The sequence below is a fragment of the Xenia sp. Carnegie-2017 genome, unplaced genomic scaffold (genome assembly GCF_021976095.1).
Source record: "Xenia sp. Carnegie-2017 unplaced genomic scaffold, XeniaSp_v1 HiC_scaffold_21, whole genome shotgun sequence".
Lineage (NCBI taxonomy): Eukaryota > Metazoa > Cnidaria > Anthozoa > Malacalcyonacea > Xeniidae > Xenia > Xenia sp. Carnegie-2017.
Genome location: NW_025813484.1, coordinates 4,487,988 through 4,514,950, shown reverse-complemented (window position 1 = coordinate 4,514,950; position 26,963 = coordinate 4,487,988). Strand labels below are relative to the sequence as shown.

Here is a 26,963-nt window from a genome sequence, read left to right as displayed (position 1 = left end):
ATAACATGTTTAGATAGTTCATCTTTAGTGCGATTTTTGGGCCAAGAAGTAGATTACCTAGCGCCGGAGCTGAAGTAAAAAGAAAAAACGCAGTTCTACTTTTCAAACGTTTTCTTTGATTATTCGCTCAGACAATGTCGTAGAACTATACATCTACGTATGCAGCATCCTAAATTTGTAGTGTAGTTTTTAAAGAAGATTTGCAATAACAGCGTTATTTAGTATAATGAAAGCTATATGATCAACGCACAGGTTCTCATTCTTACGTCACTTCCGGTGAAGAGTCATCTACTTCTTGGCCACAAAAATCCACGAAAATAAAACTTTCGTCAAGTCAAATATATTGCAAATGTTCTTAAATTCGATTTAACTATCTAAAGAAGCTGTTTCACTGCTCTGATACACGCAATTTGAATTTCTGAGCATGCGTCACTTTAAATGTTAGGAACGTCGTACAATTTTCCTGAAGATTCACTTAGCACAGAATTTGTATAGCACGAGTTTAAACAGACGCGCTTGCTACCCCACTGCTTTGTTGTCTTATGAGAATAGCTGTCACATTTTTTTTTGGTTACTCAGTTACTATTTTTTCAAACAGTTTTTCCACGAATTATCTTCTAGGAATTGGATGAAATGGCTCTTGAAGGCGATGAAAGACAGTTGACGTCAATGAGAGAGGAATTGGCTTCATTAAATTCTAGACATGCCACGATTTTGGAACGACTTCAAGGTAAGTTCTTTATGTATCTTCAAGGACAAGCAGTGTTTATGGTTTGGACATTTTGGACAAAGTATACACGGACATTTTATTGTAAAACAATAGTAAAATTAGTCTTTGTGGTAGTTAGATTTCTCTCGAAAACCACATGAATTATACACGCAACTTTATGCTTGTACACTTTATTCTTGTACACTTTACAATCACAAAGGCCCGTTTCTAACGTCGCATTTTACATGTAGTCCGTGATCTGTGCCTCAAAAATATGCCTTAAAAATATGCTTTAGAAATGAGTTTCGTTGGACACCTCAAGAAAGGACGCAAAATTTTCAAAATAGATAGAAAGTCACTTGTTGTTTGATATTCTTTTTATTGTCACTTCTAAAAAGATGCAGTTTTTTAGTATTTCGCGGCTGAATTTCAAAATTCTTCGCTAGTATAATTTTGAAAATCGCCATTTTTTTTGATGCAGAACTTGATGTAGCATACACAACATAGCTTCATTTAAAATTCATACATGAAAATAGCGCCAATGTTTCGTTAATAAACATGAAAGAAAGGCATTCGTGTTTGATTCATTGCGAAGATGACGGCGGAACACTAACGAACTTTACACCAACATCGTTTAAACGGTTCCTGGAATGCAGAAAGCAATGGCTACAACTTGATGGACGACAGAAAGACGTAGCCTTGAAAACCACGAATGTGATTCCTTTCGAGGAGTTAGAGGATAACTTGGGAAGTTATGAGCGTTACTTTTACCATTCACGTTGTTATTCAGCATTTACCAATAAAACTTTAATACATCGATTACAACGACGCTCTAAAATGAGTGCAAAACCGTCAACCGATACCGAGCCTTCTACGTCTGTACAGCAGGAAGTACCACCTCCAGAAAAGATAATGCTGCGATCAAAATCATTCACTGGTGAAAGAATTAAGGCAAAGAGCCAGCACGTGTTACCTCCAACCTGTGTCATTTGCAAGAAAGAGCATTCATTCTACACTGACACGGTAGGTAAACGTAGCTGTGAATCACGCACGGGTGGCACTAGAGTAGGGAGCTGGGGGCAGAAGTTGCTTTTTACAACTCGACTTTCGAATTTGGATAGGAAATTTTTTGTAAAAAAAACTGCAAAAAACCTCTACTGCGTAAGTTTCAAATCAGCCACAACTGAATACATGAGTAAACACCATCATCTCCCAAATTAGCATTCTAGTTGTGGCTCTAACAACTAGTCTATTACGTGATGTTAATTTTTCATGTAGATGTAAATATTATTTCGTAAACAAACTATGTTTCATAGGTTATGTTAAAGCAAGGACTTATAACAATTTTTGAAATTTTCTCTGAAAAAAAAGATTTGCACGGAAAGCGCATTTTCACACAAGCCAAGTAAGTCAGTCCCCCCCATCGGGGACCTAAGCCGCTCTGTCGGGGAATTACTGGCGCCACCACTGCTGTGAATTTAAACCATTATGTGGAATATTTTTTTATGCTAACTCTACATCAGTTTTCACACAATTTTTATTTAGATAAGTAAGAAGCATAAACGGGATCCACTTTATACAGCAAGAACGCTAGATGGTGGTCGACTTAGGAAGCAGCAGAAATTAAGGGTGATGAAAGTATTTTGCTACACATTACAGGAAAAGACTTTGTTGCTTTAGAAGTAAAGTATCATCACAGATGTTATCAAAAATACACTTCCTTCCTCAAATACCATAAAGTTGACCCTGCTGAATGTGAAAAATCCACTCAAAAACCATTATACAATGAAGGGTTTAAAGTTTTTGTGAAGAGTTCATTAAAGGTGCACATAATACAGGAAGAAAGTATTTTCTACATGGCAAAGGTTAAAGAAAAGTTTGTTAAATTTGTTGCACGTGTTGAAAATGTAGATGCAACGAATTATAAAACAAGTCGATTAAAGCAACGAATGAAAAAACGGTTTCCACAACTAATATTTCAAACCCTAAACAGCGTAACAAAAGTGAGATGGTTTACTCAGGTTGCATTCAACCAAGTTCAATGGTAGAGAATATTCCTTTTGCTGATGAAGTGTCAACAGAAACTTTGCAGTCTCTCTAACTATATGAACTGTCGTGAATTGTATCTCACGGTATTTTTACAGGAGCCGCAAAGATCTTGACAAAACTGAGTGTGCACTTAATGAAAAATTAGTGAAGAATGTAATGTCTGCAGTGTTGAGCATGAACAATCCGTTTGATGCTGAGGAATAAAATTTGGTTGGTTTGGCCAGTGGCTTGGTGGTGGAAGACAAGATTGCAGATAAACTCCTGGGGCAGAAAAAATAGGGGAGGAGCAGTTTATTAAATTTGCACGAGATAATCTTTTGAATACAAAACCGGACATTTTTGCAAAGTTCACCCCTTACAAGATTTCAGATCTCTTGTGCCAGAAACGGTCAATTGTTTCAACCAGCAAAGGGAAAGAAATCAATTTAAAAATGAACAGAGACCTATTTGCTCGGCTATTGATGATAGCTAAGATCCGTGAAATTGACATTGCAAATGTTCTGTCGTACAGTCTTGGCACGTACCCGCTTTCTTGGCAACCACTTCTGGAAGTCTTGTTAAAACAACCAAATCCAAGTTATTTGAAATTTTTGAAGGTACAAATAACGATTCTCTTTGTTAGCTTTATTAGTGTTGGACTTCGGTAGGTTTTGTTATTGTCTCGACAAGTAGGATTTACAAAGAATCCCCAGTATCCAATACACCTCAAATTTGGTTTAATGATTCAAATAGGTTAGTTTAACTAAAAAACAGTTGTTGTTGCAGTGTGAGACATTCTTGTCTTGATTCGCATTCGTGTTCTGATTGGTGTTCGTATTCATGCAGGAATTTCTTACGATGTTTACTGTATAGGTGACCACCTCACGTGCAAGTTTGATGGAGAACACTATAATAACAATGCACTCATTGTCGATGCAATTCCTCTTATCCAAACAATGAAGAGCAAATGGAAAACATTTTGGAGAATTCTGCCATGCAATTTTTAATAACGTATTAAAGTTGGTCAAAGACTGGAAGGCAACAAGAGTTGACTTAGTTGCGGATATATACCTTCCCACAAGTATCAAGGAATCGGAAAGGAACAGAAGACCCGAAAACACTAGAATTCAGAAAATTCGTGTATTCGACAAAAACCAACATCTTCCAAAGCAGTGGAAAAAGATTCTTGCTCTGGGCGAAAACAAAAAGTCGTTGATCCAGTTTCTTTGTGAGCACTGGGGCAATTACGTATCATTTTGTCTCGGACATCTGTCATCGTTGTATGTAACGTCGAAAGAGAAATGCTATGGTATTACTCGAGCTAGATCAGATGAGGATAAAGTGAAATGTATGAATTGGAGTGTAATCACGAGGAAGCTGACACTCGGCTCTTACTACATGCAAATCATGCTAAAGAAACCAACGAAAGAATCATAATCAAAAGCCCAGATACAGACGTTTTTGTGTTGTCGATCGCCATGCAACGAATTATTAACAAAGAAATATGCTTCATGACTGGAACGGGAAATAACTTCCGCTTGATTTCTATACAAGCTATTGTAGAAGAAAGTGAGGAAAATCTTAGTCAAGGTCTGCTAGGTTTCCATGCCTTTACTGGTAATGACAACAAACTAATGACAACATTGGTCTATAACACCAATGTTGTCATTAGTTTTCTTTTGTTACGATGATAATAAGTGAAAGAATAGTATACTGTAATCAATATTTTCAAAATTTTCTTTTAAGGATGTGACACCACCAGTTCTTTTTATGGGAAGGGCAAAAAGACAGCTTGGAACATTCTTCTACGTAACCACAAATATTTGAACTCATTTAGTTCCTTAGGAAGTGCATTTCCCCCGTCAGAAGAACTTGTGTTTCAACTAAGTAGATTTGTTTGTTTATTGTACGGTGACAAGAATTCTGAGGACGTCAACAAATGTCGGTTCTCATTGTTCAAGGCAGGAAAATGCTCAGATGAGCAACTACCATTACATAAACTTTAGAGCATTCGGCTCATGTAAAATGCGACGTTTGAAACGAACCTAAGGCATTGCTAACTGCAAATTTTTTTAAATTTTTTCATAAACTGTATTTTGACTAACAGTAGAAGGATGCGTATATGAAAACAAATACAAAAGAACGCGTGATTTTTCAGCGCAATTGTGATTTATAACCTTGCAGAAAAACAATATATAACAACGTCAACAATAGGCCTGCTATTTCTTTAATGTTTTTCTTTTCTTTTAATTTTGTCATTAAAGTTATAGTTGATGATGATCAACGTTGCATTTTTTGTTTCATTTATTCTTCAACAGTAAGTCTTCATTTCTATAGAATTTCTCTAAGAATGACAAGCCACGAAACTATAACGATGTGTTTATTTGGGGCGGGCGGGGATATTTTTGTCCGCACCCTTTATCATGTATGTCAGAAGGTTTTTTTGGTGTATTTTGGTATCATTATGTTTTAGGTATAAATAGAAGAGTTAATGAAGTGACTGGAGAAGTCAAGGCTACCGATGACTTGCTGGAGGATTGGAAGGTAAATGGTGCTGATGTTTTGCACGGTATCTTTTATTTTTCACTTTATTTCATACCAGTATATATAATAAAATGCAAGCTTTATTTTCAATTGCACGATTTACCATGTTGTAGATTAAAGAATGTGTGTCAACCCCGATGCATGGCGCGCTTTTGCTTATGATTACATCGTTAGTTTTTGAGCCTGTGGCACACTAAATCCAAGTTTGTCACTACGTCGTCTAATTTAGCTGAAAAAATTAACATAAAACGTTAATGAAAAAATAATCAAGTTTGTAAAAATTCAAAGCACGTCAAAATGTCAACCTCCGAATCCGATTTGGCTTTGTCTTTTTTTTATCATATTAACGAGTGGTGTTGTTCAACTTTCCGTTTTGGCCTTCCACGCTTAGGAGACGACGCCATTTCAAATCAAAAGTTTATAAAATTACTTATTTTAAAATTGTTGGATGGTCAAAGTTCCATGGACAACAAACAATAGCATTAGCCGCCATTTTCGTGACCCAGAAAATGGTAGCCATGACGTTATTAACGCGCAATGCATCTTGGTTGATTTACATTCTTTAAGTTATGTCGCCTTTCATCGTGGAAACCTCTCTCTATCGTTTTTTAAATGAAAACTCAATATTTTTTAGAATAAAGAAAAGGAAAGCCAACTGCGCTTGAACGATGACTCGAAGTCTGTCGAAAAGATCGCCAGCAAAAAGAGCGTACTTATTAAAAAGGTACATTGTTATATAATCGTTTGTAATTGTAGGGTCTTGTAGTCATGTCAAATTAGTCATATAAGGGATGTTGTCCTGGTTTTATCTTTTATTTTGACACAGCTCACATCGTGTAATTTTATATTCAAACACATACATTACGAAAGCTTATATTTAGTTCGCATCCATCAGATAAGGCTTAAACTATTGCTGCTTTGTTGAACCCCTTGGCGAAACCATTTTATTTAAAGAATATGTGAAAATTCACCCCATAAAACGTTAAAGGAAAATGTTCTGGCTCTATAAAAATCTTCCTAATTCGAAACTATTGCAGAGCGATTTCTCCGTGATTGTAATTGTTTGACATAGGCAACAATTGTCAACACCAAGTTTAATCTGATTATTTGTTAGAAAACTGTTCCAAAAGTGTTTCTGTTTGCTCATTCGAAGTTGTGAAATGTTTGTCACGAAAAGCTACACGACGCCCATTGCAGCTAATCACGTTTTTTTGCGTGTATTTTTCTTTGTTTCATTTTTTTCCAATTGGGCCATGATTGCTATAAATTTTAGTGGTCGATATTTAGAAATTAGCTCATTAGCAAGCTTTTTCAATTGTGAAGCCAATTTAATAAATTTTAGAAAGATGATTGTATGAAGAAAATCCGTGAACTGGGATCGCTTCCCTCTAATGCGTTCGAGAAGTACCAGGCGGTAAATGTGAAGGCGGTAAGTTTGTATGTTTTTAGTGTGTTTTTTCTTTTTAAGATACAATCACCTTTTGTTCTAGGTGCATGGAAAACAATATTTTGCTCAACTATTTTTCCCTTTTATTTTTCGTACATTGAAATTTTCATACATTGTTTTATTTGCTTAGTCAAAAGTACTTGCTCTCAGCATTATTTTTATGGAAACAGAGTTAAATTTTGTCTTTTCAGAATTTATAGACGTCAAAAGTGGCGGTTTTTGGTTCTTTTTGTGCGAACTTTTTTGGCTGCCATGTTTGCTAAATTGACGTCATATGTAGTGCACATTTTCAACATGGCAATAGAAATTGCTATTAGTTTGGCGACTTCCGTACAACTTATGACTTCAAATGAGCAAACATGGTGGTCGAAAAAATTCGCACAAGAGGACAACTTTTGGAGTTGAAATTAGTCCACTTCCATTCAATGTAAAATGGACATAATTATATTAAATTGCTTGCAAACATCTGAATATTTCATTAAGGCTATAAAAAGTATATAAAAATTGCTGCTTAAACACTTGAACGGTGCCAAAGCGCAAAGAAAAGATAGCGTATTTCAAATCAGTAGCGAAGCCGGCGTGTTATACAATGCAAATGTTCTTGTGTTCAATTACTTGAAAAGCAATGAATTGAATTAGCTAATTTTTTAAAGAAATGAACAATGCAAAAAAATTGCAATGTAGTAGCTATTTGTAAATTTGCAAAAAAATTGCACTTGGTCAATGTATATCCCTGAAAAACACCCTTTGACATCATCGAGGGTTAAATTGAAATTTACATTTTACCTGTTTGTGCAATGCTGAAATATAGTCATAAATAGTTCACCGATTTGACATTGTTTGCTCAATGACATGCTGCCTTATTTTGAATTAATTTCAGTTTAAAATGTAGCTATTTGAGAGATCCAGGATCGTAAATTTCATGTTTGAGCCATTGTATTCTGAAAATGTTTTTTTTTGCACGAAATATAAAGTTGGCGTCGCATGTTTACTAACTTTTTGAGCTAGATCTGTAAAAAACAAGAAAAACTAAAATGCATTTAATATAGACGACGAGTTTTTACAATAGAAATATTTCGGCATCTCATGATGCCATCTTAAGTATGTGTGAAGAATACATAAATAGTACAAAGTTTATACAAAAGTATTATGATACATAAATTATAAAAATATTAAGGAATGAGATAAATTAATGGGCAGCGTGTTACAAACTAAATATTGTGTTGTATTATTCACTTATACTGGCATCATGAGATGCCGAAATATTTCTATTCTAAAAAAACTCGTCGTCTATATTAAATGCACATTAGCAATAGTGCTTCTACAAAATTATAAAAACTAAAATGTGTTCATAATCTCCATGTTGGTGTGAAAGCTTGTACCTATGAATAAGAAAAAATGGCGGCAAAAAGAATCATATAGTCGAACCAATTTTGGATGAAAAGAAGCATGCTTTATCTAATCGTAACTGCAATCGATGAGTTTGCAAATTATTTTCCTTTTTTTTAGCTATGGAAAAAACTACAAAAATGCAACGAAGATCTGAAGAAATACAGTCATGTAAACAAGAAAGCGTTAGATCAGTTTGTGAATTTTTCCGAGCAGAAAGAAGCACTTACGAAACGTAGAGATGAAGTGGACAAAGGATACATGGTAAGAGATCGTCTTCAAATTTCGATTCACTGTTTTTTATGTGTTGCTGAATTTGTCGTTTTATAGCCCTCTCAAAATTTTTCATTCATAGCCAACCAATAAAAATTATTTTGAGATGTTTGTCAATACTAGAAAAAAGTTTTCCCCTTGCGTTTACACATCTCATTACTAGTCTATTTTACTCTATAATGTACCCTTTATCGGCAGGCAATAACGGATTTGATAGATGTTTTGGACCAAAGAAAAAACGAAGCCATTCTATTCACATTCAAACAGGTGTGAATTCATACTAGCATGTAATGAAGGAAAGGTTTTTATCTATATATACAAAAGATGGTCGCTAATTTACACACCATTTACGCATACCCAAGGTTTCCTACCACTTCACCGCGGTTTTCAAAGAACTCGTTCCTCGTGGTAAAGCAAACCTTGTCATGAAAACAGGAGGCCCAAATCCGGTATGTTTACGAGTTAGGGGTGTAAGCCTGAATTCCATTTAGTTTTAATTGTTGTAGCTAATTTCATCGGCGACACTAGCCGACTGAATTACTAAACTACACGTTCCCATATAGTTCCAATTGTTTTAATTCAGAATATTACCGTAACTGCGTAAAAGCATTATTGATCATGCGCATTTAATAAAAACGACAAGTTTTTTTTAAATAAACATGTTTCAACATCTCATGATGCCATCTTAAGTATAATAAGGACCAACAACAACGGACAGCCATAAAAATTCTTTACTTTAAACTACCGTACATTGGACATCATTCACGGCACACACAACGCAGACTTACAAACATCATCAAACGCTTCTGTACAGACATTAACATCCGACTAATATTCACTTCCTTCAAAATCAATAACTACTGTTCATTCAAAGACCCTATCCCTAATTCTGTTAAATTTATGGTGGTATACCAATTCGATTGTGTGGGATGTAATTCCCGATACATTGGCGAAACTTCCCTTCACTTATCCGCCAGAATCAGGGAACACACCACTACTGACGAAAACTCACATATCTTTCGACACCTTTTAAAATCACCTCCATGCAAAACTAACTATTAACCCTCTTGCTTTAAAATCATCGACACTGCAGATACTACATTCGCACTAAAAATCAAAGAAACCCTTCACATTAACAAAACTAACCCTAATCTCAACGTTCACGTTTTTCCCTTTAACACTATATTCAGCCTGTAAATACTTTCATCATTACTTCTAACCACTATTTCTTTGTAATATTTATAGATAATAATTATTCATATGTGTATAAATTGTGTAACAGTATCATATTACTCTTATATATATTCATCACATTCATAATATTCCTTATTATACTGAAGATGGCATCATGAGATGTTGAAACATTTTATGTTAAAAAAACTTGTCGTTTTTATTAAATGCAAATCCAGAATATATGTGAGGTTTGGTCATATAATTTTGATCATGAACGAAAGAATTCTTTTTTACGATTTTTCTGCGATTAACAGCTCCCGTTATTCAACTATTTGTAAACTAGGCTTTTAGGAGAAAACACACAGAAATGCCTGTGATCGTGATTATATGGCTTTTTTGAAAAATAGCTACTAACCAATCACTGACCTGTATATGACTTGCTTAAATCTTGACGAAACTTTTGATCAATTGATCATGCTATAAACCATTGTGGTGAAGCTACTTAATGATTAAATGTATTCGAAAGCCAAGGGAGATTGGTAACCTCTCAGGCATTTCGAGTAGCTACATTTCTTCCCTAAGGGCCTCCGCAGACTAGGCATTTTGTTGTCGACAACTTTTGCAGTTGAGATTTAGATTCATGTTGTACAACTGGAAAACACACAAGTGATGCTGATATCCTGAATCAACAGAGATATAAACCAAAAGTACTTTTTATGTTGTTTTTTTATTGAATAGTGTCCACTCCAAGCTAACCCTTTCTTCTAAAATGCACATTTTTGTAAGTATGCGCTTCGTTTTTGCGCTGATTCTGAGGTAGCAAGCTCAAACTTTGCACTGTTCACGAATGCGCTTAGCTACAAGCATTGTCGCGTTTTCATGTTTAGTGTAATATGACACTGCGTAATGTCCTATGCGCTATGTACGTGCACCAAAATCTTCGTCAGACTTCGTCAGGCAACGCACAACGAGTCTGACAAGATAAAAACCGAAATTCACTTGTGAGGGTTGTAGTCACTAATATGTATATTAGACTGGATAACGCATCTCTTGCGAAAATTGAAGCCGGAAAGATCGATCATTTGCTGCTGGCTTCATGGGGGGTATCGGTCCTACTTTACTATACTTTTGTATTACAAAATCACAGTTTTTGCGTTTTTATTCCATTACAAATTAAGAACAAAGGTATTCATATCTTGAACATATTCATCGATATTGAAGTTGCTCACATAGGAACTGGTTGAAAACTTTGTTTCGCTTTATGACAACAGAGGTACTTTAATTCGCATATTTTGATGATGTACATCTCGTAGAGTTTGATGATACCGTTTTCAACTTACTATTGTTCATCAAAATGTCTTTCTGATTATTTTTCTATGTCGATTTGTTTTGTTTCTTCACTGATATAATAAAGACGTATTTGAAATTATTATGATATTAGCGATGTGAATAACAAAGTGATGTTAAATAAGTAAATTTGTAGCAATCTTCCATAAACGTCATTGCAGATGAAATTTTGGTAGCAGTAGTAGGATTCTGTAATATTTCTACACTTTTTAAGAAGCAGCAGCATCATATAATCTCCAGTTTGTTTGAAAACAATGCAGGTCGACCTTGTATCATCCCAATTTTCTGCCATTATAAAGCCAAGAAGACAAACTTTTTAGGATTAAATATCTTTGCCGGTTGTTCTGTCCCTTTTACAAAAATTTTCCTCGAATCAAAAGTTTGTAGAACGAATAAAAACGCAAAAACTGTGATTTTGTAATACAAAAGTATAGTAAAGCTGTACCGATACCCCCACGAAGGTCATATTTAGATGAGCCAACTTCCGGCTTCAATTATCTTACTATATTTTATACATGGTGCGTTATCCAGTGTAATATACATGTCAGTGGTTGTAGTCAACAACAAATACGGCTGTGTGAACGAGTTTTCTTTAATTAACCCTTTACTCGGCAGTGTAGCCGATCGGCAATTTTTACCAAACGAAATGTGTAGCTACACGTTTTCAAAGTATTCGCCAGGTAAAAGGTTAAATTCATATCTATCTTCTTGTTACTTATCACTATGTTTGTTTTTTTTTATGCAGGACGATGATAGTAGTAGCCGAAATTCACAGGTATCTATAATTAACAAAACGATAGTTTAATCGTATTTTGAATGGCGTTTTCACAGCATGACAATGGATAAAGCAGTCATATTAGTGTTCCAAGCAAGAGAATTTCATTTAACTTCTTTTAAATTGGTTCACCAACATGGCGGCAATAATAACGTGTAGTGAAAACGCTCTCTAAACCCTTGAACTAAAATACATGGAACGCTACCTGTGATAGAAAAGTCTGATAAATTCTTGAAGCCAAATTTTACACCCAGACACGCGTATGTAGTCAATCAATTTTCAAAATATCGAAACACTACACACGCGTGTCTGAGTGTAAGATTTAGCTTCAATTATTTGCTATAGGTAGCGTCCATGTATTTTAGTTTAATGCTCTAAGCGCGTTGAAATGAATATAACTGGACCGCTACATTCAGATTGTTTTACGAATTTAAAAGAAAGTTTTTGCTTAGTGAATGGTTTTAAGTTAAAAATTTGTGATTGGGGGACTTTATTGGAACGTGTTTTTACACAAATTTGATTTTGAGCGAAAGAAGTTGTCGATTGACCGGGAAGCAAACGCCATTGACCGAAAAAAACATTGGCGGCGTGAATACTTTCATAGAGAAGACTATCATATCAAAACTTGTGTTCATCTTTCATGTGTATGATTTTGTATTTGTTGTATTCATTTATTTAAATAAAAACAGCGAACAACGAATTTTTCATGCGAAAAAAGTACACAAATGCTGTACTTTTTTTTTTGTTTTTTTTTTATTTTTGTGGAAGAAATGGACCTTTTTTTCAGCATTTCCAAACGATGAATCATCAAATCATGAATGTTTAGTTAATGATCTTAAAAATGACTTATTTCTCTAAAATGAAGTTTTAATGATGTGTTGTATAAATTTACAATTTGTTTGGTCGTGTGGTTTTTTTTGCGTGAAAAGACTGGGGAGAAGCGGCTTCAATATTACAGGGACGAGTAGCGCGATCAAGTTATATTCATGTCAATGTCTAAACGTCTTTGTTGCGCAATTTTATTTACATTTAATTATAAGCTTAACTTTCTCATGTGGAGCAAATATTATATTGTGTTTATTGTTGAGTAAAAATAACATATACACACACCGTTTTTTCTATTATGTAAATAATTTCATGCATTACTACATCGAATAACACATAATCATCTGAATTGAGGTACTTTGAGCTTGCAACTTGCGTTTAGTGGCATGGCTAATTTTATTTTTCATATTTCATGCGTATATCCGTAAGTGTTTTTCGTTCTTTCATTTACATTTGGATATGATATTTTGCCAGGGTAGTGATGGTACTGGTGGTAGTCAAAGCCAATCCAGACTTCCTTCCGATAAATTTACTGGTGTATCTATAAAGGTGAGCAGAAAATCGTTTTTGTGGCTACAATGATATTTTATATCGCGAAATCAAAGCTTTCACTTCGTGGGAAATTCCTTTTTGCAAGGATTTTCTCCACCAAAGAGAAGGAAATTTGAAGAAAATACATTCTTGGGACGGGTGATGGAAATTTGTATTGTGCAAAGGAATTTGGAGCAAATACAAAATATTGCAATATTTGGTTATTTGGTAAAATATTTTCAATGTTGTGCGCAGAATATGTCAAAATCGTAAGTCAATATGGCTCAATCGACAATCGCCTGGAATTTTCATTTATGCCAGCCAATCTATAACCAAGCGCATAAATAAATGTTAAGGTCAAATTACAAAATTATTTTCTCGACGTCTAAAACTTTGCTATTCAATTTGCCTTGGAAAACTCAAAACTCATATATCTTTGCTTCTTGATTGTGCTTTTTGACAGGTTTCCTTTACTGGTAAATCAGCAGAGACTCGTGAAATGAATCAGTTGTCTGGTGGTCAAAAGTCCTTAGTTGCACTTGCGTTGATATTTGCAATACAGCGATGTGACCCCGCGCCATTTTATTTATTTGACGAAATTGACCAGGCGCTGGATCCTCAGTACCGCACTTCAGTTGCTGGTAAGTTAGTTGTGTCATCGATAGATCGATTAAAATCAATAGATAGAAAGATAGATCATCGATAGATTAAAGTCATTAATTTAGATATTGTGAAACTTTCAATGCTTAGAATTTGAATGGTATTTGCATAACTAACTCTTAAGGCCTAGTTTTCACTAGCGACATAAGCATAAGGATAAACAAAACAAAAGAAACTTTTGCCATACAAAGTTTCCTTTGCTACTTCCTGTGCAAACTTTGTTGACTAGTAGCAAAACCTCAGCGTATTTTAGTGCAAAATGCATGATCGCTATTTAAGACACGAAATTTGGCTGTAATATTGTTACTACTGTATGGCACAATTATAAAGAGATAATTCAGTTGGAAGTACTGCTGCTCGCTTTATTTCACCAAAAAGTATATGTCTTTTGCCTTTAAAGATTTTACTTCATGGCATTAAATATTTACTTATTTTTAAATTTTATTCCGTCATTGGACAACGACAAATTTCTATTTCAGGCTAAGTAATAATTCATAATAAGTATTGGAAGCGACTCAACATTGCGTATTTTTCTTGAACTGTTTCCGACATTCAAGATTAAGTTTAACTTCGTACAACATAAGTCAAAAAGAGTGAAAATCTTATTTTAAAAACGTCAAGGCTCACGCAAATGTGCACGAAATGCATTCGTATAAAACAATGGTTTTTCACACCAGCTGTGTAAAATGGCCAGTTGGATAATGCCACAAATCACACCTCAAAACATTTTGTATTAAAGAAAATTTGGCATACTTATTCAAATTTCAACCACACTAATTATAACAGTAATTATAACACTTATAACGAATTATAAGTGCATTGGGATTGTGGCTTTTGTAGCTACGTTAGTTGTAGGCTAGCTAGCAAAACGCTCAGCACATGGTTATGAAACAGCGACGCGATCTTTGTTATATTTAATCATTTTATGTTTTTCTTTCATTGTAAACTTTGAACTCTCTAGACAGACAGTTATAGACCGGTGTAAAGATAATTTTTTAAACCATAGAACATCTACAGCTTCGAGTTCCTTTCGTTTCAGAAATGATAAAAAAGCAAGCAGAAAAGGCGCAGTTCATTACGACAACATTTCGAGTTGAGCTTTTGGAATATTCGGACAAGTTCTACGGTGTTCGCTTCAGGAATAAAGTCAGTCACATCGATGTAATTGCGAAGGAAGAAGCAAAGGAATTTGTTGAAAGTGACGAACATAACGCAGCAGGGGACTCATAGTTGTCTTGTTACTGTACATATTTTCACGAGTATGTCACGTTTGCTCAACAGTTTTTGGCGATGTTGCCCAACTTCTCATTTTTTAGAGATTTTTGTTTTATGTTTGGTCGGTCGCTTCTTTTTCTTGATTGTTCATTCCAAATATATTTGCATATAATTTTAGTTACTTGAAGGAATTATTTAAGAATTAGAAAATTGAGATTCTGATTTATGTTCTGGACATTACATGGTGACCATCCCATCTCAACTAACACCTTCACAACGATATGGTGGGGACTATAAAGTCGTTGGAGACAACAATAGAGGTAAATAAACAAACCACAACAGCAATAAAAAAAATGCACTTCAATCAATTTTGCTTTCCTGCTTACTGTTATAAGCTCTCACCGTCGCGTTACTGAGAGTTATGATTGACTCTTGAACCTACACCTTAAATGCTCCTTTGGATACCTGTTGGGCTGATGTATGCAATTGCTATTACCTTTGTGTGAACTTTTCCTATTGCACATCCTCATTAAAATCAACAGGTGATTAATATTGAACAGTCAGTAAACATTTTGATTTCGTTATTGTAAAGCGAAAGCAAAGAAATCATGTAGTTGGTAACGCTTCTTCCATCATTCTTTATTTGTGAAGGTATGTTGAATTTAATGTTTACCTGTCATATCTTTTATTTATGTTATTTGTCATAAATAACTTCCGTACCATGTATGTATGTTTTATATGGATAGCGTTTGTTGATTTTGGTGGGATTTTCAAACAAGCTTAAATAGATTTTGAACAATTTACCATTGGGAGTTACTGAACTTTCCCACATCATCACCAACTATACATTCCAATGGTTTATCTCAAATATTTGTATGTCAAAGCTAAAAAATTAAGATGAGTCAAAATAATGGCACTTCAGAGAATTTCAGTTATGCATGTTATTATGCATGAAATAATTTTACTTTTTCTACTATGGCTGTAATGAAGAAATAGAGCTATTTATACAATGCTTTTTACATTCATTGGTTATGACTCATCCAAATCTTGCGTTAAACATATTATGCATCGTCAACTGAAAACAAAGAATCGTGCTTTTAAGAAATTATGGAAAAAACAAAGAATATCTTAAAGGTGTTCGGTAAATTTAGATACATATTAATGTAAAATACCATTAATGTTATTTAATAAAACCAATACATTTACATTGACGTAGATCATCACGACTCACCTAAATTATTATATTTTGCTCGAGATAAATATGGATGTATAAATTGCTACAGATTTGCATAATAACTTTTGTGCACACTGTGTACCATTAGATAAAAAAGTCTGTTAAAAAGTATTTCAATAATGTTAAGGATGGGATTAGGATAAATGGCGGATACGGGATAAAACGCGGATGAGGGATAAATTGAATGAATTGTGTCTGCAATATAAACATGAATTCACGGTCATCAAGTAACACATAATCTTTAAATTACCTCTTTCTTTCCGTTTTAAAACAGTAAAACTAAACTGAAATCAAGGTTATTAAAAAAGTGCTAACATATCTAAATTCCAAAATCACTGTCTATCAGCCATTTTGGAATTTAGATATGTCCATGCCAGGGGCGGATCCATTGAGTTCTATAATAACTGGAACGGCTAACTTTACTGGGGCGAGGTCGCCAAAAAAATGGCGGCCAACGGACTTATTTCCGCTGAAATGATCGCTTTGCAGAAAAATAATATTCTCGACCTTCCCCTTGTGTCTATAGTAAATTATAAAGAATTTTTCAAAAACAAACACGATATCACAGAATATGGATATCGTTAGTTCCATATTCTGTGACGATTCTTTTTTGGCATTTCTTTTATAATGGCAACACTTCAATCGTTCAATTGTTGGATGTCGTAGTTTCCACAAAAAGGTACATATCGCTTCTCACAGGTGAGGTAGTTGTTTGTTTTGTTAGTCCGTCAACGATTGAAAAGCAATTATACATGCACTTGAAAAGCCATAAAATACATATTAAAGATCGTATTTTTTAAGACTGACTTGAACGCCAAATATACTGATGTTTTCCTGCTTTTGTCTATAAAATTCTGCATACTTTTCTGTCATTTGTTAATGCATGAAATCGTAAATTCACCTATCTATTTGCAAAATAGTTTCCCTAAAGCAAAAAAGACCCTGCACACATTTTGCTCTGTGAAAAGTATCAAAAAGAAATGATCAGCCCCAACAGTACCCATGATTTGGAGCAGAGCTTGTTATGTTCTATTTGCTGACAACATGCAGGGAAGACCAAGGAGTAAAGATGACTGGAAGATGTTATTGACCAGGCAGAGTCTTAAAAAAATGATAATGCTGTAAAGATAATTGATTTATTGTCTGCCTTATCCAGAGTTATTTAATTTGATCATGGTCAAATTCTATGTATGGAGACAATGGATTCACTAATGATGCCCCTAATGCTTTGAAGTTAAAGTTCATGAACCAAAAAAAGATGGCAAGAAGGTTGTGTGTTTTTGATGCTTAATTAAATGTCAATTCACAACATATAAAATGGAAAGGCCATAAAGTTTGTGTCTATGTAAAAATTTGTACTGAGATTGATGATGACTTGATGCAGATGTGAAGCATTAAACTGAATAAGCCATTGGGTTTTATATAACTTAATGTTTAAATCATGTCATATCTTTATCAAAATATTTTAGTTGAGTGTTGTTTAAATGTTACTAATATCTAATCAGTGGCGTAGCTAGCGGTCTGGCTGGTCGGGCCCAGCCCGACCAAATATTTTCCCAAAAATGAAAAATTTGTTTTCTTTGAAATTGGATTTGCGAAAATTTTAAATTCTGCGACTCTTTTTGGAATAATCCACAGTCTATTAGTGTAATATTTGTCAAATTGCGTCGTTATTAGCAAAATTATCATATTTTTAAACGTTACTTAGCAACAATGACTAGTGCATTTCTAGTGCCAGGCATTACGCAGTATAGTCGGGCTCTGAAAATTCAGCCCGACCAAGTAGTAAAATCTATAGTGGGATTATCTGCAATCTGATTGGTTGACAGCAACCGAGCAAACTCAAATGCGCTGTTTCGCAACATCTAGTCGGGCTCTGAAAATTCAGCCCGACCAAGTAGTAAAATCTATAGTGGGAATATCTGTAATCTGATTGGTTGAGAGTAGCTGTGAACACACTCAAACGTTTAACAACATCTAGTCGGGCTCATTTCAAAAGCGTGACTTGAATTTTGAGCTTTCGAAATATACGTTCGGAAATCGTGATAACTTACATTACAATGGCTTCGGCTAATGAAATCGATATAATAAGTGAACTACAAAAGAAACCATTTTCTGTTCGACAATCAGGCGAGCAAAATATACTCGTAAAGCAGCGGCCAATACCAAATTTACAAGCGACTACAGGCAATAGAAGCTTTCAGGAAAGTTGGTACTCGAAGAAAGATTGGCTTTGTGGTAGCTCAGAAAAGAATGCATTGTTCTGTTGGCCTTGTCTTTTGTTTTGCCCTGGATCGTCATCTTCATGGACGCAGACGGGATTCCAAAACATGAAGAATTTCCTATCCGATTGTAAGAAGCATGAGAAGGCAAAATCGCACATGGGTGCTTACAAGACCTGGAGGACCTACGGTTTTCAGCCTCGTGTCGACTTTCTCATGTCACAAGCCAGACGTGAAGAGATTCAGCGTCATAACGAGGAGGTAAGGCAAAACAGGGAAATGTTGAAAACCATAACAGAAGCTGTTTTATACTTGTCTAGGCAAGAGCTTGCATTTAGGGGGCATGATGAATCTAGTGGAAGCATGAATAGAGGAAATTATAGAGAGCTACTTGAAAGTTTTGCCAATATGGATTCTGTTTTTGAAAGGCGATTACATGGCAGGCTTGCTGAAACCCACCTTGCTGGGGGAGGGCGGTTTACTGGAGTCTCTCCTGATATTCAGAATGATTTGATTGATTGTCTTGATAAGATAATAGAGGATGAGATTTTAAAGGAAATAGATTGCTGCACTTTCTTAAGTATACAGGTTGATGAGGCAACTGATGTTTCTACCAAAGAACAATTGAGTGTAATTGTTCGAATGGACAAAGGGGAAAGTGTCATTGAAAGACAGCTTGGGTTTGTTGATGTTAGTTGTGATAGGACTGCAACTGCTATATCATCAGTGGTTAAGGGTAAGTTAAGTCAATATAGTAATGTGAAAGAGAAATTTATTGGACAGACTTATGATGGTGCATCTGTTATGTCTGGTCATCTCAATGGTGTTCAAGCTCAAGTTCAGCAGGATTATCCTTATGCTCAATTTGTTCACTGTGCTGCCCATAGACTAAATCTAGTATTATGTCAAGCTGCATCCTCCATTTCACCTGTTAAGATTTTCTTTGTTAATATTAGTGCTTTCTGCACCTTTACTAGCAATTCCCCAAAGAAAAGCTTTACTATCATCCCATAGGCTTGAGTTTCCTAGTCCTGGTGACACAAGATGGTATTATAGGGCTCATGTCATCAATGTCTTGCATTCTAACTATGAGAAACTGATAGACATATTTGAAAATCTTACTGATAATCCAATAGGTTGGGATGATGAAACGTTAAGTAAGGTTACTGGTTTACTTGGCTACCTTAATGGCTTCTTGTTTTGTTTCTTGGTACTTGTTTTCCAGAGAATTCTTGAGCAGTCATCCATACTTTATTCTATCTTGCAAGACAAGGACACTGACTTTCATTATGGAGTGAGTAGGGTTGAGAGATTCAAGGCCTTTGTTGCTTCTCTGAGAAATGATACAGAATATTGTCAGGTGTACGACCTGGCTGTTGAGAAAGTGGGACCACCAGTAACCAGGTATGACCAACGGCATAATTACAAACAAATGTATTTTGAAATTCTTGACACAATTGTGACTATGCTGACTGAGCGATTTCAGGATATGGAGCGTTTTAGATTTTAGACCTTGTTAACCCTAGGGTGTTTAAAATGTGGAAAGGTGAAGTGCCCTCAGAAAAGATAAATCTTCTAAAGGAGGTTTATGGTGATATGTTTGACATACCAATGCTAGTTAGCCAACTTTGTTTTATTTACAGAGATAAAGACTTTCACCGTGATTCATGCGATGAACTATTGAAATATATTTTTCAGTTCCATCTTCAATCTAGTATTCCAGAAGTTGTAAAACTGTTAAAGATAAATGGGGTTTTGTCAATTACAAGTGCTTCAGTTGAGAGGTCATTTTCTTGTTTGAAGAGGGTAAAAAATTATCTTAGAAATACTATGAGCCAAGGACGTTTTAGTTCTCTTTGCAGGATTTCCATTCACAAAGACATACTGTCAGAGAAAGAAGACGCCAACACATCGCATGATGAGGTAGTAAAGAAGTTCATTGAAAAACCACGAAGACTTGCTTTCTTATACAAATAGGTATTCATATATGGCTGATAGCAAGCTGTTGATGTCTTACGTCCATGGCATGTGAGAATTTTTCCGGGAACTTTTTAATGCAGGCAATGATGATTGTCATTTCAGCACGGCAATGAACGGCATCACAACTTTTGATAGTTGTTGATGACAAATCTGAGCCTTTTTCGGTTCTTTTGTCAAAGTTTCTTTACAAGATGTACATAGGTATCTATTTATGTATGTGGTGTTGAGAAAATAAATCACATATCTGCAACTGTTTTTGAACTATTTCTCTGCTTTACTATAAGATCCTTCGGCAATTTAAATTAACCAAAATGGTTCTATTTCCTGCATAAATATCACGCATTCGCTTTCTAAGATAGCCGTTTCCGACGTTCTAGGGAGTCTAAATTCGGAAAATTTTCTCGCTCCGCGCCAACCATGGTGGCGCCTCGTGAGCCCGACCAAATGTTTTTCGCTAGCTACGCCACTGTATCTAATGCACTATACTGAAGCATTAAAGATTCAGTGATGAAACCTTTAAAATTACTGTACTGTATATTTCTTATATATTTCTTATATTTCTTTAAGAAACAGTTTGAGCTTATTTACCTATTAGAGTACAGAATGGGGATTTATCATATGCATCATTGCTGCTTTTTTAAATAAATGTTTTTCACTTTTCAAAGCTTTTCTACAAATATTTTGCTTCTTATTTCTTTTCATGAGATTGATGATATAGAGGTAATATAATCCAATAACTTTATAATTTCTAGAAAGCTTTTAAGCTTCAAGCATAAAAGTACACTATAGGTATTTAATTCATTTGGTTTTATTGCCTTGCTATGACATATCCATATGCATTTCATCATTCATGTATGAAGAAAACACCAAATGTGGATACTCAGAGAACAAAATGCACTACCAACTGCTTATGAAATTTATTATTGAAGTGAAAACTGTGTTAATCATTCAAATTGTGCACTTATATTGAAAATATAGGAAAAACAAAACAAAATGAAACAGAAGGGTAGAAGTATTAAAACTAAAAATGAATTATAAACACCATTGGAAGCATAAGTGTTTTGATGATTATTTGCATTTTGCCCAATTTATATATCAATACAACAAAATCAAAATGTACTACAACTTTACAAGTATTTGATGCAGTTGCATTTCAGAACATCACAAAAAGGTTACTTAAAGTAATTTCTATACAATATTGTTTGTTTTTACACATTTAATATAAACGACAACTTTTTGAAAATAGACATGTTTCGACATCTCATGATGCCATCTTCAGTATAAATGAAATAATACAGGGTATGATACAGGGTTTATATAAAAGTAATATGATACATAAATTATAAAAGTAATATATAAAAGTGATATATAAAAGTAATATGATACAGGGTTTGTATAAAAGTAATATGATACATAAATTAGAACAATAAAAAGGAAATGAGATAATATAATAAGGAGCGTCCGAGCGTATTATAAACTAAATATTGTATTGAATTTAAAAACTTGAACATTGAGGTCAGGGTTAGTTTTGTTAATGTGGAGTGCTTCTTTGATTTTAAGGGTGAATGAGGTGTCGGCAGTGTCGATGATTTTGAAACAAGAGGGTGAATAGTTGGTTTTGCATGAGTGAGATTTAGGAAGGTGTCGGTAGATGTGAGAGTTTTTGTCTGTTGTGGTATGTTCCCTGATTCTGGTGGTTAAATGGCGCGAAGTTTCGCCAATGTATCGGGAATTACATCCCGCGCAATTGAATTCATATACCACCATAGATTTAATTGAATCAGGGATTGGGTCTTTAAATGAGAAAAGGTTTTTGATTTTGAATGATGTGAAAATTAGTCGAATGTCAATATCTGTACAGAAGCGTTTCATAATGTTTGTAAGTCTGCGTTGTGTGTGTCGTGAGTAATGTCCGATGTATGGTAGTTTGAAGTATAGAGTTGTTATTTTGGAATTTTCATTTGTGTTGGTTGTGATCGTCGTGTCAGGAGTTTCGGTGTCTAGGTTGAGGTTGTTGCTATGTTTGTTGTCGATACTTACAGACAAACGCAGATAACAACGCAGACTTACAAACATTATGAAACGCTTCTGTACAGATATTGACATTCGACTAATTTTCACATCATTCAAAATCAAAAACCTTTTCTCATTTAAAGACCCAATCCCTGATTCAATTAAATCTATGGTGGTATATGAATTCAATTGCGCGGGATGTAATTCCCGATACATTGGCGAAACTTCGCGCCATTTATCCACCAGAATCAGGGAACATACCACAACAGACAAAAACTCTCACATCTACCGACACCTTCCTAAATCTCACTCATGCAAAACCAACCATTCACCCTCTTGTTTCAAAATCATCGACACTGCCGACACCTCATTCACCCTTAAAATCAAAGAAGCACTCCACATTAACAAAACTAACCCTGACCTCAATGTTCAAGTTTTTAAATTCAATACAATATTTAGTTTATAATACGCTCGGACGCTCCTTATTATATTATCTTATTTCCTTTTTATTGTTCTAATTTATGTATCATATTACTTTTATATAAACCCTGTATCACCTATTATTTCATTCATACTGAAGATGGCATCATGAGATGTCGAAACATGTCTATTTTCAAAAAAGTTGTCGTTTATATTAAATGTGTATTGACAATAGTGCTTTTACGAAATTGTTTGTTTTCATTTAACAAACCTATGCAGACTTGAGTCTTTTTGAAATTTAATATGAAACTCAATTACAGAAAATCCGCAAATATCCAGAGATTTAATATTTACTTTTTAAAGAAACAAGTAAAAATCCTACAATTGTGGCGAAAAAAGCCATTGCCTTTCCACGAAAAGAAGCAAAATAGCAATGATAACAAATAAGCTAAATTCTCTCCCGTGAACCACTGTGGAGATGAGCTATGATATACTTTTTTGTATAGACTAAAGAGTTCAATCGATCAAACAAGTTTGACGCTGGTAAGAAAACGACGCATATCTGCATTCATAGATGTGTAGCCGACATATAGCTCTTTCGTCGATAGTTATAAATACATCCTCGTAGAAGCCGATAACTGGAAAGCTAGGTTGACTCGCTGTTAGGAATTGTAGGTTTTTATCGTGATTTTCATCAAAAAATTGCTTGCCAAATCCCAAATACACACATACATTTTCTTCACTCTTTCCTCAGGAGGGAGTGGGAAATTGTGAAATTTTCGGAAAAGCGGATAATTTCGGTAAATCTCAGCGGCAACGGACGAAATCCGCCATTTTTTTGGCGTCATCAGATATCTAAGGCCGCGCTTGAGATAGCCGCTCCAGTTATTATAGAACTCAATGGGCGGATCTAGGATATTTCAAACATCAGTCATGAAACGTCGGAGGCGCTCCGCACCTGGGGGGGGGTCTGAGGCATTCTCCCTTGAGAAATTTTGAATTTCAGAGACTTGGAAATGCCATTTTCAGCGTTTTAGAGCAATACAAAATGCATTTTGTGGGTATCGTTTTTGCGTAAATACAAAATATTTTGCTTACGTTTTTTTCAAAAAATACCTGAAGTGAACAATACTTGAATGTTTTGCCGAATATTTAGGCTCATTATCATGCCAAATATATGGCTCATTAGAATGTCTAGGAGCATAAAATTCAATTTACAATAATGCTATTCCAAAAAAGATATTGTCTTTAAAAATTTCTACCAAGTTGTCAGGCATAGACCCCCTAGAGACCCCCATTCAAACCGCTATGTAATGAGTTAAGTTAGAAATTTGGTACTACAAGGGACAGTTCATAGATGTAGAAAAACTCAGACTTCAAACCATGCAAGTTTATTGTAACCCTTTACTCATCTCCCCAAACAGTGCCATCAAATTCACCTTTTCAGAAAAAACTCAAAAATTTTTTTTGCCAAAGATTAAGCAAAAATTATCAAAGTGAAAATTTGCAATTAAGGACAGCTTAATGCCATTAATGTTTATTAGGCATTTCACTAGACTATTATCTTCTGTAAGTATATGCAAGGTGTGCTATATAGCAATCACCAGTAGCATTGTCTTTGCCAATACAAACAGAATTTAACCAACATGCCTTCAATCATATAATTACATGAATGTTAAAATTGGTTCATGTGTCATGCTTACTGGTTATGATATCTTTTCATATGATCAAAGCTCGTTTAAATGTAAATTTGAAATAATTTAGCTTAGAAATTATAATGATCATCAGAAAAATGACCTAGTGATCAGGAAAAATACTTCGCTGTTTTGCCAAATTTTATTTGCATACATAGAAAGACATTTTTATTTTATAGAAAATGCTTTTCATACATATCAATAGCCCTTTGGAATTTATGGCAAACAATCTGGTATGAGCCGTAGATCAACTCACCTTGACATGTCAACATGAGGTGTTCAGTTAGAAAAGGGGACAATATGTGACATGGGACAACATTTCATGTATGTGAAATACTCAGGTTTAATACCATTCCAGTCAAATTGTCAAAATAAAAAACTTCATGGATCAGAAAAGAATCAAAATCACAGGTTATAGTAAACAGCTTCTCGTGTAATCAATGTTAGTTTTCTCAAATCTTAAACAATGTGTAGTATAGCTGTCCAATGATTGAATGATCAATAATCATAAACTGAAAAGCGCCAAACATTTGTTTATGATAAAATAAATAATAGTATGGCGCCTTATGGCTACAGATTTTTTGTCCATTGAAATATATTTGCAGGAATGTAGGATTTCGCTGCCATATAACGGCCACGATATCCTTAGCACTAAAGAAATCATAGCTAAAAGTCCTTCGGCAACAACAATTTTAGAAGCATCAATCTGCTTACCATACGCCATATTGACATAAATCGCATCACATACTCGCATAAATTGACTTTGATATTTTACATTCATGCATACACTTCAGTTGTCCTTTACTTACGATTTTGGATATAAATTTTTGCTGATAAAACTCAAAACAATGTTGGCTTGCTTTTGAACATCAATGATTGAAATGTCGCTCGCGAGATCGTCTTTGCCAAGCATTTACAATTCATCCATGAATTTTTGACCTTCTTCAAACAATTCACAGTTTGGACAGCAGCATTCATGTCAATATATGAATTTGTAAAAGATTTCCATGAATTCCATCTGATTGTAGTTTAGTTTCTATCATGCTTTAGAAAATTACTAGTGATGGGCGATACCGCTAGTATCGATTCCATACGATACCGATAACTTTTTCTTAAAAGTATCGAGGTATCGATTACTAAAGCGATTACTTTCTCCAATTTCGAAAATAAAAGTCTGAGTCACTTGATAAAAATCTGATAATGGAATTGCCAAAGTGTGGCCTTATATACTTCAACAATACGACGAAATTTTTATTTTTCTTGTCTTAAATTACAAACTGTCATAACATTATTAGGAGTAACGATAAGTTTTCAGAAGCTGTATAAATTCGAATTGAAAAAATTGGTTACATGTTATTATTCTGAAGGCGAGATCTCGAAGTGTATTTATTAGTAAAAGTGAATAAAATATTAAAATAATAACACATTAAAAAAACAACATGTTTGTCAAAACCAATAATGAAAAGACAAACTTACATAATAATGAAATTTTAAAAGTATCGAAGTCCTTTTTCGATACCACGAAGTATCGACTACTTCCGGATTAGGCTTGGCATCGGGCGGTATCGATACCAAGTAATCGGTATTCTCCCATCACTAGCATGCATAGTAGCCATCACCCCTGTTTCAGTTCCTTTGTCAAGCCTGATCATATTGGCAATGACATGGGTTTCCATAAGATATTCTAAATACCATCTACCAATGAGATTTGAATTTGAATTTGTAACCCAGATGCGAAGCCACAGGATTTTACGATTTCATCCAACTCGTACATTAAATTATAAAGTAAATGGTTTGAACCCGGGAGTATCGTTATATGTTTGTAATTGATGATCGGCCAGGTTAATAAAGTCCTGAGAAGGACTGTTTTTGTTGTTGTAGACTGACGTTTCGACAACCTTAGCGGTAGTCATCTTCAGAGTCAAATGACTCTGAAGATGACTACCGCTAAGGTTGTTGAAACGTCAGTCTACAACAACAAAAACAGTCCTTCTCAGGACTTTATTAACCTGGACGATCATCAATTACAAACATATAACATTAAATTATGTACTGCATCTCTCGTAAAAAACAAATTATACTCTTGTCGAATCTTTCTGTGCATGTCTCTATATCGAAGCAGCTTTCCCAGACCACTCAGCACCTTCTTAACAGCCTCTCACAGCGTCCATTGAGTTCTTGCCGTTATTGTTGTATATCTCGAAATATCTAAGTCGAAGATCGAGTGTTCGAGTGTGCGTATGCCCCATTTATAATTTGGAAAGTCACGATTTAAGAAATCAATAATTTCATTCTGTTTCAATTCCTGACGAACATACAGAGTCATATCGTTTTTCAGATTTTCTTCTATTTGTGACGCTAAATTGCTCGCCATTTTCGTAGAGTATGTGTTGAATTTATTTATATTTGTATATTTCGTGTGACAGTGTTCGGCCATAAGTAAATTTATTTTAGTTTGAATTTAATTTTGAATCCGTTTCACTT

At 34.6% G+C, this 26,963-nt stretch overlaps 2 protein-coding genes and 1 long non-coding RNA gene across 8 annotated transcripts in view; 2 read left to right on the top strand and 1 right to left on the bottom strand.

Moving 5' to 3' along the window:
- Nucleotides 1-16,131, top strand: part of LOC124443712 (structural maintenance of chromosomes protein 3-like) — a 59,426-nt gene extending 43,295 nt beyond the window's left edge. For 2 of the 3 annotated variants that reach the window (XM_046994214.1, XM_046994216.1), the window contains 11 exons: nucleotides 622-730; nucleotides 5,211-5,281; nucleotides 5,916-6,005; nucleotides 6,624-6,710; nucleotides 8,238-8,381; nucleotides 8,589-8,657; nucleotides 8,753-8,839; nucleotides 11,656-11,685; nucleotides 12,985-13,059; nucleotides 13,505-13,682; nucleotides 14,741-15,093. In XM_046994214.1, coding sequence (XP_046850170.1) covers nucleotides 622-730; nucleotides 5,211-5,281; nucleotides 5,916-6,005; nucleotides 6,624-6,710; nucleotides 8,238-8,381; nucleotides 8,589-8,657; nucleotides 8,753-8,839; nucleotides 11,656-11,685; nucleotides 12,985-13,059; nucleotides 13,505-13,682; nucleotides 14,741-14,931 — 1,131 coding nt within the window. In that variant the 3' untranslated portion in view covers nucleotides 14,932-15,093. The other variant, XM_046994215.1, reaches the window with a different exon arrangement.
- LOC124443713 (zinc finger MYM-type protein 1-like) lies at nucleotides 241-20,569 on the top strand. Of its 4 annotated transcripts, XM_046994218.1 has the most exons (5): nucleotides 241-252; nucleotides 14,578-14,583; nucleotides 18,150-19,108; nucleotides 19,509-19,776; nucleotides 20,235-20,569. In XM_046994218.1, the coding sequence occupies exons 3-5, from the start codon at nucleotides 18,211-18,213 to the stop codon at nucleotides 20,347-20,349; spliced, it is 1,281 nt and encodes a 426-aa protein (XP_046850174.1). In that variant the 5' UTR covers nucleotides 241-252; nucleotides 14,578-14,583; nucleotides 18,150-18,210; the 3' UTR covers nucleotides 20,350-20,569. The 4 variants fall into 4 exon arrangements, with proteins under 4 accessions (XP_046850174.1, XP_046850175.1, XP_046850173.1 ...); XM_046994219.1 differs by lacking the exons at nucleotides 241-252; nucleotides 14,578-14,583 and having other exon boundaries at nucleotides 17,810-18,633; nucleotides 18,961-19,108; XM_046994217.1 differs by lacking the exons at nucleotides 241-252; nucleotides 14,578-14,583 and having other exon boundaries at nucleotides 17,812-19,108.
- Nucleotides 20,570-22,312: 1,743 nt separating this feature from the next.
- On the bottom strand, nucleotides 22,313-25,864 carry LOC124443714. The gene is made up of 2 exons (XR_006947732.1): nucleotides 25,724-25,864; nucleotides 22,313-22,417 (listed from the first exon to the last, which is right to left on the bottom strand). It is a non-coding gene; the product is annotated as an uncharacterized LOC124443714 (long non-coding RNA).
- Nucleotides 25,865-26,963: the final 1,099 nt, after the last annotated feature.

Excerpts from the sequence above, each read along its gene's own strand:
- LOC124443713 (XM_046994218.1), top strand. The coding sequence starts at position 18,211 with ATGGCTTCGGCTAATGAAATCGATATAATAAGTGAACTACAAAAGAAA. Across the intron at positions 19,109-19,508 it reads TATATCATCAGTGGTTAAGG|GTTGGGATGATGAAACGTTA; the intron begins GTAAGTTAAGTC and ends ATAATCCAATAG. Across the intron at positions 19,777-20,234 it reads GTGGGACCACCAGTAACCAG|GATTTCCATTCACAAAGACA; the intron begins GTATGACCAACG and ends TTCTCTTTGCAG.